The sequence below is a fragment of the Arachis ipaensis genome, chromosome B4, assembly GCF_059453495.1.
Source record: "Arachis ipaensis isolate K30076 ecotype BB chromosome B4, ASM5945349v1, whole genome shotgun sequence".
Classification (NCBI taxonomy): domain Eukaryota; kingdom Viridiplantae; phylum Streptophyta; class Magnoliopsida; order Fabales; family Fabaceae; genus Arachis; species Arachis ipaensis.
Window position 1 is genome coordinate 9,784,844 of NC_142439.1, and position 13,258 is coordinate 9,798,101.

The following is a 13,258-nucleotide window of genomic DNA, read 5'->3' on the forward strand; positions in this document are numbered from 1 at the left end:
AATTTGAAATAAATTAAAATGTACTTTTAATAGAAATAGAATTCTTTTTTAATTTTGAAAGTTTTTCAAACACACTCTTTGTGAGGGATAATAATTAAAACAATTTTTTTATTTGTAGGCAAATTTGAAAGAATTGTGTTGAGATACAGTGAATTAATCACTAATGGGGGAATTTGGAGTGGTAAAAAAAGAGAGGAGAAAAGGTCTCCATTTTTTTCTTTTCTTTTTCCCAAATAATATAGCTCACGCTCTTTCACTTTCAACGCATGTGGTGGTTGATTCCTTTTACTTAGCTACATGAAAATTATACTTAGAGTATGAGACATGGCAAATGTGTAATTAGTAATTACAAATACTTGAAATTCACAACCTCAAATAATATTCTCAAGAGATTACTCATTATTTTAAGAATTTTAGCCAACTAGTATCTATCTATCTATCTATCTATCTATCTATCTATCTATCTATTAGAATTTGAACTCTAAATTAGTGTGTCTGAAACCACAAATTTATATACTTAATTAGTTGGAAGATATAAGGGATTGAAAATGACATGAATACATTGTGTTTAACTGTTTATAGATATTTTGCAAGCATGATGTATATTTGAACCAATAACAATAACTTTGAATAAGGTCATAGCCAATGATACTTTTCTACTTCCTATTAGCATCAGCATACTACAAAAGGAAGAAAAGATAGTTAATTTAGCATTATTTTAATTCATATTATAGAAAATACCCCCTTGTTTATTGGGTGTTCACTATTACATTTTACAAATTACAATGGCATAAGATTTTCACTATTGAGCATAATATCACATAAAATTTCAATAGAGGTTAGTATATGATTTTGTTAATGAAGAGACTAATCAAAATGTAAAAGCAAGTTTAAAATTCTAGAGCAATATTATTATGAAAACAACAAATCCAATTGGACCTGTTTAGCTGAAGGAATCTCTAGTTTGAGAATTTTGAAATTAACAAAGAACCTTAGTTCACTTCTGATGATCAACAATATAATCAACAGAGTGGTAAATTACTTGAATGCCATGGCAACATAAAGCAGCAAAAGCATTGCAATTTGAAAATCAACAAGCTCTTCTAGTGAACAATTATGATATGCACTTATGCAGTTATTGCAGATAGCAGTGAATCAAATTAACTTGAAACTCAGCATACAAGTAACATTGAGACTAACGAATATATGATGGTCAATTCTTATATCTTCCTAACCTATTTTATGTGAACCAAGCAAGAAGAAACTATACTCATGAAAACAAATTAAAATCAAGAAAAAAGTGCTTCAAAACCATAGCAGTAGCTCAAAAGAAAGCAGAAATTGAAGATCTTAATTAATGTCAAAAATCAAATGGTCTAACTGAAGATATTCAAATAATCCAACCAGATTTCTCCCCTCTAACAACATTTCACTCTTTTTCCCCACTTCTTTTTCTTACTCTAACTACTCTTTTCACCTTCAATTTTCTTTGGTTTCTTTGCAGTTGCCTGCGAATACAGGAAAGTTCCAAGAATGGCAATGGCGGATCCTAGGCCATTAAGTGGTCTAACCGGATTCCTGAACACCAAAACCGACGACACGATCACCACCACTCTCTTCATTGTGTTCCCAACCGAAAAAGTTAAAGGACTAATCTCATCCAAGGCTTGGTAAGATGATTGGTTATAGAGATGGTAGAACACACCAGAAAGCAAAACCCAAATATAAAATGTGGATGGTTTTCCAATAGCTTCAATTGCCTTATAATACCCCGGAATCCATTGAGACCCTTCAATGAAAACAGCCACAGGAAACAAATAAAACAATGAAACTATAGTAATCCAACCATACAAGTTCAATCCATCAACCTCCTTGAAATTCTGCAAACTTCTCTTAGAATATATATTCCTCAACACAAATCCAACATTGCTAATTAAGGCACCCCACAATCCTTGCAAGTTGAAAGACACTTCAGTTACTGCAGCTAGAGAACAACCAAGAACAATAGGTAGAATTGAGAGCCAAACCTGAATAGGGAACCTATCACCAAGAACAGAACAGAATATGACAGAGAAAACAGGTTCTGCTGATTTGATTACATGAGTGAATGAAACAGCAACCTTAGAGAATGAGACACAAGCTGAGATGTGGCCTATTGTGTGGAACAAAGCAGGTCCAAGAAGTGCAAAGATGAAAGGCTTTGAGATTTTTGGACATGGCTGGAGCTTTAAGGCCCATAGAGTTAGCATCCAAATTGAACCAACAAATAGCTGGAATGAAGCTAGAAGCCATGGAAATGGGAAAATGTTCAAGGCCTTCTTGTTGTAAATGTTGAAGATGATGTTTTGGAAGTACCATAGACCAAAAACAAGTGCAAGCTTTAGGGTCTTTGATTTGGGGGCTACACTTTCTTCTCCTCCTTCAGGATTGGCACCAGAAGAAGCTGCTTTCACAGCTTGGTTAATGGGTTTTGCTTTGGACTCAAAAGGGTGTGTGAGGAACCTGTTGAAAGTTCCTAACTTTGTAATTGAATCTTGGATCTGAGATGTGGGCATGAAAGAAAGCTTGGAACTTTGGTGACCTTGTTCATGGAGCTGGGAAGTGGTGGTGGTTCTGAGGCAGGGTAGGTTCTTGTGGCTGTGAACCTTGCTGAGGAGATTTGACCTGAAAATGGTGGATGCATTTATGGAAGACTTGTGATTGTGTTTGGTGAAAGTGACACTGGATGATGAGGGTGAAACTACATTCAAAGACAACATTTTTTGTGTGGTTGTTCCTTCTTCCCTTTTTCACAAGGTAGAAGAAGAAGTGACTGAAAAGAATAAGAGAATGGAGAGAAAAAAAAAAAAAAAAAACTGATTCTGGAAAGGTGAAGAAACAAAAAGGTAGAAGCTTTGGAAGTTTAAAATTGGAGTTGGAAAGTTGAGATTCCAGCAGGTACAAGGATTGAAGTCCTGCTCCTGCTGACTTCTGAGAGCATACACCGAACTGTGGTCTGTGTAGCATGTACCTAAAACCTAGTACAGTTTGGAGACTTGGAGAGTTAGAGGTACAATTTTGTCCCTACAAGTCTACAACTCTTTTATTTTATTTTATTTTATTTTTTCAATTTGAAAAATTATGTAATTTGGTCCATAAATCCACAAGTTTAATGGTTTTTACTTTTTAGAAGTTGTTATTTGAAAATTAATCTGAATTAAATAATTGTTCATTTGTTTGTACTTTGTACAAATAAGTTCAACATTATTTGTTTTCCCCAGACACATTTAACATTAATTGATTTTCTATTAATTTATCAATTTATTTTTGTTAATCTTACTAAAGTAGGCAAATAATTAAGCCAAAAACTACAAGATATGCAATTGAAATAATTACATTTAAAATTCAGATACACTTAATAATCCAATTTTAAATTAATAAAGTGAAAAACTTCATTTTTGAATATTGCAAAGAGGAATGCTAGGGGGCAGCAACTTTTGGGATTCATAGCCATCAAATAGCCATCAATGAAGCTTTTAATGGTGTGAGATTAGTGTCATCCAATGGCTCACTCTTCTTTGATGGTTATATGCTGGCCAGAATTTGATAAAGTTGCTGGCCCCCTAGACTTTTCCTATTGCAAATATGAAAATAATTATTTACTATTCCACTAGGTAAATAATGACAAATGCGAATAACGTGAATAATGAATCACATTTTAGATTTATTTATTATCTAAAAAAATTATATCTAATTAATTAAAAATTTGATTTTTAAAATTAAAATTAACTTTTTTTTAATTTATTGTTTACATTGTTCTAAAAAAGTGTTATTTCCTTATACTTTCTCAATTACAATTTAATATAAAATTCATGATTATTCAATTTAAAAGGAATTAAATACGTAAATATGAATAAACAACTATGCTGAGTGTTTACTATTTACAAATATATCAATTATTAAATTAGTTATTAATATAAAATATATATTAAAATATAAAATATATATTAAAAATAAATTAAATGATATATATATATAAAGCTGCCTTGGATATGAGTTCAAGGAATTCCTACAAAAAGGCAAAGTCCGGTATTTGACGAAGAAATATATAAATACATAGTGACTGTTTTAATAGTTAATTTTTAATGTGCAAATAACATTTTGTATAAATAAAATATTTTAGATAGAACAATATAATTTCTTTTTGTTAAATATTTGGAAATTTAATAATTTTTTAATTTAATTTTTATATACGGTCAGAATAAAAGATTTACATAAACAACCAGTCATATATTGTCACATCAACAAAAAAAAATTCAAAAGTAATACTTAAAAGGTTATCTAAAGTCTAAATATACAAATCTAATTGAATAATCATAGAAAGTATTTTACACTGCTAGTATATGAAAACTAAACTCTTTCTTCTATCCCTTAAAATATCACAAATTTTCCATCTAACCCTTCTATTTATCCTATATTCCATGCCAACTAATCCAAGGACTAAACAGAAACAACAATACTTTTTGAGGGACTAATCCGAATCTGCATTGCAAAAATAAATGTTCCATAAACAACATATTTGTAATAGATTTGAGCTCATTTTCCAAATAATGCCATTATTCTTTTTTGGCGTGCAAGATCCAAATCTGTTTGCAATGGAATCCGAAAAGATTTGTGGCATGAAAGGGTAAAGAACATCCAATTTAGCAGGGCCTCAAACACACATGACACATCTAATGTTGGCTTGTAACCACACTCAATCGGTCTACCACTTCAAAATACATTCATTTGCAAGCCAACTTTTAAAATTAATTGCAGCTAATCAGAACGGGGTAGAAATTTCAGCACAAGAGAATCTCTTCAATTTCTGATCTTTCTACCAACTTTCTTCAATTTCTGAACTTTCTATCAACTTTTAAAATTAATTGATTCATTGCCAATTCCAAGATCCATAAGAGATGATGTGTCGTTGTCCAGCAGCACAGGTAATGGAGAGCCCTGCAAATTCAAAGACATGGCACTACATTAATACAAACTATATTCTAGTTTTCCAGCATATCAGTTTGAAAAGCTTTGCGACGATCAAGGGAAAATGAAATGATTTTTCAAGATTAAGTCGCCGGTAACTGAATCAGGCAATCGTGATTTGAACACACGTGCTATTTTTTTTTTAATGAAAACAAACCTCTTCTTGAAGAAATAACTATAGCTTCAATGACTTAAGCTTAAAAAAGCTCTCTCAGAAATTTCAGCTTACCAACCTGAGAAAAACAAATTAATTAGAAAAACTGTGTTAGGTCTAAACAGGGTGAACATTACATTAATAAAAGAATAGATTTTTAACCGTAGTTGTTGCTGGCAGCTTCTTCGTCAACAGTTGCTTCTCACCCATGGATGCTCCAACACACTTCAAAGTGATAGCTGCATATCCCTATATCCAAGTTAATAAAATATCACAAGTTTAGGATTTTTCAATTTATTTATTTATTTCAAAAAAGGATCAAATGCACAATAACTCAATCAGACTACATCCATGTGATGGTAAATTTTTTGTTTATAAATAAATTTCAGCCTCAAGGGTCAGTCTTGGGGTTATGGTAAATTATGAATTCATAATCTGACTACATCCATGTTATGTAAAGAAAGCAGTTCGAGAGGAATATACACCAAAAAAAAATGTGTTTACAAGAAGCAAGAGACACAATAACTCAATCAGACATGAAAGACTTGCTCAAAAAATACTCAGTACATAGTTTTTAGAGAAATCTTGCAGTGTGATCAAAATGGTTCAATTTCTAATGTTTATTCAACTGCTCTCCATAGTTTACAAATGGGTACTCATGAAAGGATATCTAAGCGTACAGCCGTTAAGATATTTAACAAGAATAATGAACCAAAAACAAAATGTACCAGTATTCTGCTTATATTGTTTACGATAAGATGTAGCTCTTCAATAGCTGTCAATGATTGTCTAAGCCATTCAACCTGCCCAGTTAAACATGAAACATTTAGTGGCTCCTAACAAACATGATGGGAATTTAAGCAGCAAATATAAGCTGGGGAAAGATATAGAAAGGAACCTGCCAATCTACACCAGTATCATTTAAAACTAGAATACGGATGCTTTCCAGTGGTGGAAGTTCTGATTTATATGGTGACATTAAATTGTTAGATAAGTTGAGATCCTGCAAAGCAGGTAACTGTTCACAAATTTTGCCAACATCCTGCAAAAACATAAATAGAAAAGATACTGAATAATAATTGTTGTCAATCAATATATTTCGCTATACAAAATAAGCAGAAAGAAATTTATATATGATTACTTACATTGTTCATACATAAATTTGTCTCCCCTAATATACAACCACCTGTGGATTTAACAGACCTCAAAGAAGCTTTCATCAAAATCAATCACAATCACTTCCATTTTCACTTTCAATTTTGCTCTCAACTTCATTATTTTCTTCCAAGTTGAATGTGATTTTCATCTCTTGGCTAACTAACTCAGCTAGGTCCTTTCTATTGCAAACTTTGTAACCATCTATAATAGCCTTGAACAAAGACTTGCATGGCTCGATCTCTCCGCCTCTTAGTTGGGTAAATATCCGTTTCACGCCTTCAACCATGCCGGCTTTTCCATAACAACCTACCATATTAATCTGAGTCACAATGTCCGGCTCCAAATGCTTATCCTGCATTTTCATGTATGTGTTCAAGGCCTTGTTGATTTCTCCAGCCGAACCATATGCATAGATTGCCACATTATATGCATATGAGTCAAGATCAACCTCGGATTCTATGAATGTCTGAACGGATTTAAGCGCCAAATTGTGCATACCAACTAAAGAATACAAAGCAGTGATCGCAGCTTGTCGCGCATAAGGCTTCCCCTCCTTCAGAGATGACTCCAACTGCACAACTGCTTCAATTGGAAACCCTCCCTTCTTTAATACAGTGAACAACACTTTAAAAGTTCCATCATTTGGCAAAAGCTTCTTAGATATCATCTCATGTATTAGTTCACCACACTCATAAAGCTGTCCATGAGTGGCATAACAAACCAGTACCTTATTATATGAAACACAATCCCTCAGTAAACCTAAAAGCCTCATCTCCTCCGCAATCTCAATGGCCTCGTCGATCCTTCCCACATCTTTATAAAGATACATCATTGTCACGTATGAAATCCCGTCTGCCCAGCCCTTTTCTCTCAAATTCTCGAAAGCCATCTTGGCTTCGGATACCAATCCGAGATCTGCAAAGAGACTGATCATACTATTGCACGCAACTAAATCAAGACCACCTTCCAAGCTCTGCATCCGTTCATAAATCGCTTTTACTCCTTCCAAGTTCCCAACCTTACAATAAGACTTTAGCAAGGATGTCAAGACAACTAAATTGGCAGATAATCCGGATTCTTCCATAATGTTGAAATACCTAAGTGCATCCTCAAGACTACCGTATTCTGCAAATCCGTTTATTAAAGATCCATACACAACCTCATTTGGTTTTACTCCCGCTCGTAGCATTTCCTGGTACACACTGACAGCATCAGAAAGCTGACTGAGACGAGCATAGGATGCAATAACAGCAGAAAAAGTCTGACAATGCGGCTTAAATGCCATCCCTTGCATTTCAACCATGAGATCTCTTGCCTGATCGACTAAATCAGCACCGGATAACATCTGAATGAGAGAATTATAAGTGCAACCATCAGGCCAAGTCCCATGATTCTTCATTCCCCTGAAGAGAGAAACAGCTTTGTTGTAAAGTTTTCCTTTGCCATACGCTTTGATCAAGACATTGTATTCTATGACATCCCTTCTCTGCCCTGGCACACCTCTTTCCCTATAAAACACATTCTCGGCTTCAAGCCAATGTCCCTTTTCAGCAAAAGCATCCATAATTGCAGCACATATACTTGATGATGGTACACTGTTCATTAGAAATTTCTGAAGCATATCATTTGCTTTGTCAAGGGCTCCTTCATTAACATACATCTCGATGATACCAGGAAGAGAGTGCTCATTGACAGAAACAGAAGATTTCTCCATTTCATCAATCAGAGTTTCCACAGCTTGAACCATATTCTTTGAGCATAACGCACCAAGAAGAGCTCTGTGAGTTACATCATCCGGAAAGAGCCCAACATCTCTAATCCTTCTATAACAACAAAGAGCAGCATCAGTATTCCCCGAATTAGCATACAAGGACAGAAGGATATTGTAAGTTTTCGTATCAGGGGATATACCCTTTTCTTCCATTTTATTAAGCAGAGATTCAGCTTCCAACAAATTACCATGACTTCCACAGATAAAGATCATAGTATTAAAAGTGATTGTATCCATTGCCACTCCGGATTTTAACATATCAGCAAAGACTTCGGCAGCATCCTTTAGCCGTCCGGCCTTGCCATACAAATCTATCATGGTATTGAAAGTTGAAGTCAACCGGGGTTTCTGGGGACCAATCTCCTTGTTTGATGAATTCAAAATGTTTCTCCCACCCGTCTTAAACAGCTCGGTCGAAAGGAAATGCTTGAAACTAATAGGCATCGATCTAGAACCATTCGTAGCAGTAACTGATAGAGAATCCAAATCAAGATCATCTAACTCAACCCTACCATCACACCAATCCTTGTAAAACCTATCTGCCCTATCGAACTCTCCCACATCCTTCAACACCTTAACAATCGTACTCATTGTAACCTCATCAGGAAAAAAACCCCTCAACCTCATATGCTTAATCCACAGAAGTGCTTCTCTAACAAGACCTGCTTTCCCATACACATCAACAAGCATGCTATAAGTGTTATTAGTAGGCGAAACCCCGTTCTTCGCCATTTCGATCCAGAGAAGCCTCAATTGGTCCCATCTCTGAGCCTTACCAAGAACTCTAAGCACAACATTATAGTGAATCACATTGGGAACATACCCTCTCTGTGACTTAAACCACTCAAAAACCTTAACAACACGCTCCCACCTACCCTGTTCCCTAAGTATAACAGTTATCTCTTTAGGACTAAGATTCTCAGAGAAAGAATCAAGGGTCGCTTCAACATCAACAGAATACTCTAAAGATTTCAAAATTGAAGGTAAATTACCGCCATACCCCTTCTTCTTCTTGCTCTTCCGACCCTTTAGGGAGGAAGAAGAAGAAGAGGAGTTTGTGGGTAAAGATAGAGTCTTTGAATGACAATGAATGCGAGGAAAGTGCGATTTTGTGATGGGGGTTGGCAAATGGCCCCAGTGGTGAGGTTTTGTGATAACGTTGGCAACAAAGTTTGAAGAAGATGAAGAAGGAGGACTTACAAAAAATATGTCTGAACATGACATGTTATGCTTTCTTTGAAGTAATAACGAACCCCAGAAAGAGGAAGAAGGAGAAGGAGGAGGTAGTTGGCGCCTTGGTGAGGGTCTAAGGTGGGAAAACGGCGACAGAAGCAAGATTTTTCAGTGGGGAAATTCGCCTGCGGTGAACTTTATAGTAGAGAACGGTTAGATAATTTGATGTATTGAACTTTATACTTCGCAGAAATCACAGCAAATCACAGAAATCATACATAATCACAGCAAATTACAAAAAGCACAGAAGTCACAGCAATGCTATAATAATTAAAATCCCAGAAATCCCAAATTTAAAATCACAGAAATCACAGCAAATCATACATAATCACAGCTGAGCAAATTACATAAATCACAGAAATCGCAACAATGTTATAATAATTAAAATCACAGAAATCACAGAGAGGGAGTTACCAGAAGGAAGATGCTGACGACGGCGATGAAGAACGACGAAGACGGCGACGCTCTCTTGAACGACGACGACGGCGACGCTCTCTACGCGAAGACTTTCTCCTAGTCTAGGTGAGGCGCGCGACGTGACGTTCTCCTCGTCTGCGGTGACCTTGAGAGTGAGAGGGGAAAGCAGTGAGAAGGGGGAGGGCCGCGATGAGGGGGGAGGAGAGTGGTGGATGGCGGTGAAAGGAGAAGTGGACTGGAGAGAAGAGATGGACTGAGAGGGACAGAGGGGGAATCAGAATTCAGACATATATATGTCAAGGGTATTTTAGACATTTTTTATAACGGTATTAAACGGGTTCCACAGGAATCTCTATCCCGCTCCGCCAATAAACGGGCCCGGGTTCCTTTCCCCGCCCCCCACGAGAAAAATTGCCATACCTAGTTTTTTGTGTTTTTTGCTTTTTCTTCCTTCCTTACCAATCATTTGTGTTTCATGACTTTGTTATTCATTATAGAAGTAAGAAGTTACAATAAATTTCTCACCAGGTATATAATAATTCATTTCATTAATACAATTAGTTGATCCAAATTATAAATTTGAATTTAAAATAAATTAAAATTTGTTTTTTTTGATAAAAATAGAATGCTATTTTATTTTTAAAAGTTTTTCAGACACATTTTTGTGAAGGATAATAATTAAAATAATTTTTTATTTATAGGCAAATTTGAAAAAATTGTGTTGTGATAATGTGAATTAATCACTGATGGGGAATTTGGAGTAGTAAAAAAAAAGAGGAGAAAAGGCTTCCATCTTTTGCTTTTCTTTTCTTTTTCCCAAATAATATAGCTCAGTAGTTCACACTCTTTCACTTTCAATGTCTATGGTGGTTGATTCCTCTGTAGTAGTTGATTCCTTTTACTTAGCTACATGGACATTATACTTATTATGAGTCATGATCCGTTACCACTAAAATTGGCCTAACCAGCAAAGCTCGGAATCGAATAACCGCTAAAAGAGATAATCCTACGAAAATCTCTCCAACCAAACCATCAGAACCCCAAAAATCGGAGCATTAACAAAAGACTTCGTAAAACTAGCAACAAAGATACGAATAAGCACTTCAGAGTGACTCAATATATACTAGTGACCTACTAGGTCACAGGTACGCAATTCATTCTATTCTCTATTCTGAATATCTCTATTCTAAAACAAGGATGACAATGAAGAACACATGTCAGAGGCAAAGCACACCATACACACTTCCCTAAAAACCGTAACCAAAAGAACTAATCCCTTCACAAAGGAGGTCATGAACTTTCAGATGCCCAAAAACTTCACCCTTCCAATGACCTTGAAACCCTATGTAGGAATAGGAGACCCAAACATCCACGTCACCAAATTTTACACCATGATGTTCATGAACAAGGAGTCTGACCCAATCCTATGTCGTACTTTCCCAACTTTCTTGGACGGAGCCGCCCTAATTTGGTTCTCCAACCTCCCTGAAGGCTCCATTTCTAACTTTGATGAATTAGCCGACCAATTCGTCAACCACTTCGCTGCATCCAAGATATACGTGCACAATTCTGACTACCTGGGTACTATTAAGCAAGGGCCGAATGAAAGCGTAAAGGAGTACATGACCAGATTCGCTGAAGCAACCAACGAAATACCCAACCTGAACCCAGAAGTCCACCTCCACGCCCTAAAAAGCGGCCTCCGCCCTAGAAAATTCCAAGAAACCATAGTCATAGCAAAACCAAAAACCCTAGTTGAATTCTGAGAAAAAGCAACAACCCAAATCAAGATAGAAGAATTCCGAGCACTGTGAAAGGCAGAGAAGCCCACCTCGCACAGAGAAGACGAGAGGCGAAGCAAGTATTCAAACAGCAAGACAGACCAAAGGTCGTTTAGACTCACACCCAAATTCGATAGCTACACTCCCCTCAATACCAAAAGAGAAGACATCATCAAAGACATCCTACATTTAAAACTCATCAAACCTCCAAACAGGGCTGGCACATACCAGGACCAACGATATGTAGAAAAATCCAAATACTACGCTTTCCATCAGAAGTACGAACATACCACAGATGATTGTGTAATAGCAAAAGATCTCCTAGAAAAGCTGGCCTGCCAAGGCCTACTGGACAAATATATCGAAAGCCGAGGAAGAAAGCGAAACACAGAAGACCTCGGCCAACATCCCAAAACAACTGACAATCCCCGAGATAAAGGGAGAAAGGTAGACGATGATATTAATCCACCTCACAGAATAATAAATTGCATTTCTGGTGGTTTTGCAAGAGGAGGATGTACAAACTCGGCCAGAAAGAGATCCTACCAAGCTATGATGACCATGACGGCATCAACCTCATCTCAACCTATCAACCCAGACAAGCCGTGGATATCATTTCTCCCCAACGACTATAAGGCAACCGACCGCAATCTCAACGACCCCGTTGTTATCTCTGCGCAGGTTGGAGAGACATTGGTCAAGAAAATCCTAATGGATCCGAGGAGTAGCATAGACGTACTATTCTATTCAACGTTTCAGAAGATGAAGCTAAGTGAAAAAGCCCTACAACCATCATCCGAAGAACTGGTAGGTTTCCCAGGTGAGCGAATTTCTATCCGAGGATATATCTGGTTACAGACCACACTCGAAAACTATCCTGACTGCAAAACTATTGATATACAATACCTAGTGGTTGATTGCAAAAGTCCTTACAACATAATTCTAGACATACCCTCTTTGAATGCATTCAATGCTATTATTTTCACTGTGCATTTGTGTGTCAAGTTCTTCTCGTAGGATAACAAAGTCGTAACAATCCATGGGGACCAAAAAGAAGCTAGGCAGTGTTATAACGCCAGCTTGAAAAACGAATACTCAGGACGACCCGAGCAACAGTATGTCCAAATAGTATACAACTCAGAACAGTTACCCCCGTTGGCTGACTTAGACCCTCGGACCAATCACCAAGAATGACCGATGCCAACAGACGACCTCGCAAAGGTCCAACTAACAGCCGAGGAGGAAAAATATACATACCTCAGCAACGCACTGAAAAACAAGGAACAAGAACAACTGACCGAGCTATTGAGGCGAAACGTTGATCTATTCGCGTGGACCCCAGCTGACATGCCAGGAATAGATCCCAACGTAATTTGTCACAAATTGGCAATCAATCCATCTATCAGACCTATAGCCCAGAAGAAAAGACACCTCGGAACAGATAAAAAGACAGCTTCCTTAGAAGAAACCGAAAAGCTCCTCAACGCCGGGTTCATAAGATACTCCACCTGGTTAGCCAATGTGGTAATGGTAAGAAAAAACAACAGTAAGTGGAGGATGTGTATGGACTACACAGACCGTAATAAGGCATGTCCAAAGGACGCATACCCCCTCCCATGCATTGATAAACTTGTTGACAGTTCCTTCGGTTTCCAATGTTTAAGTTTTATGGATGCTTATTCTGGTTACAACCAAATATTAATGTATTCGGCTGACCAAGATAAAATTGCTTTTATC

At 36.7% G+C, this 13,258-nt stretch overlaps 4 protein-coding genes across 9 annotated transcripts; 2 read left to right on the forward strand and 2 right to left on the reverse strand.

The window, feature by feature from the left end:
* Positions 1-1,320: 1,320 nt before the first annotated feature.
* On the reverse strand, positions 1,321-3,093 carry LOC107638806 (Nucleotide/sugar transporter family protein). The gene has a single exon (XM_016342203.3). It carries the CDS (start codon positions 2,757-2,759, stop codon positions 1,461-1,463), a length of 1,299 nt encoding a protein of 432 aa, XP_016197689.2. The 5' UTR covers positions 2,760-3,093; the 3' UTR covers positions 1,321-1,460.
* Positions 3,094-4,557: 1,464 nt separating this feature from the next.
* Positions 4,558-10,029, reverse strand: LOC107638809 (pentatricopeptide repeat-containing protein At1g73710). 6 transcript variants are annotated; one of them, XM_088483743.1, is made up of 8 exons: positions 9,738-10,004; positions 9,291-9,458; positions 6,307-8,966; positions 6,060-6,203; positions 5,890-5,964; positions 5,324-5,410; positions 5,165-5,240; positions 4,558-4,977 (listed from the first exon to the last, which is right to left on the reverse strand). In XM_088483743.1, the coding sequence occupies exons 2-3, from the start codon at positions 9,312-9,314 to the stop codon at positions 6,387-6,389; spliced, it is 2,604 nt and encodes an 867-aa protein (XP_088339869.1). In that variant the 5' UTR covers positions 9,315-9,458; positions 9,738-10,004; the 3' UTR covers positions 4,558-4,977; positions 5,165-5,240; positions 5,324-5,410; positions 5,890-5,964; positions 6,060-6,203; positions 6,307-6,386. The 6 variants fall into 6 exon arrangements, with proteins under 6 accessions (XP_088339869.1, XP_088339870.1, XP_088339867.1 ...); XM_088483744.1 differs by having other exon boundaries at positions 6,307-8,973; positions 9,738-10,001; XM_088483741.1 differs by having other exon boundaries at positions 6,064-6,203; positions 6,307-9,458; positions 9,738-10,029.
* A 1,102-nt stretch (positions 10,030-11,131) lies between these two features.
* On the forward strand, positions 11,132-11,506 carry LOC107635989 (uncharacterized). Its single transcript, XM_016339533.1, has one exon. It carries the CDS (start codon positions 11,132-11,134, stop codon positions 11,504-11,506), a length of 375 nt encoding a protein of 124 aa, XP_016195019.1.
* A 576-nt stretch (positions 11,507-12,082) lies between these two features.
* LOC148566627 (uncharacterized) lies at positions 12,083-12,538 on the forward strand. The gene has a single exon (XM_088484348.1). The coding sequence runs from the start codon at positions 12,083-12,085 to the stop codon at positions 12,536-12,538; it is 456 nt and encodes a 151-aa protein (XP_088340474.1).
* The last annotated feature ends 720 nt before the right edge of the window (positions 12,539-13,258 follow it).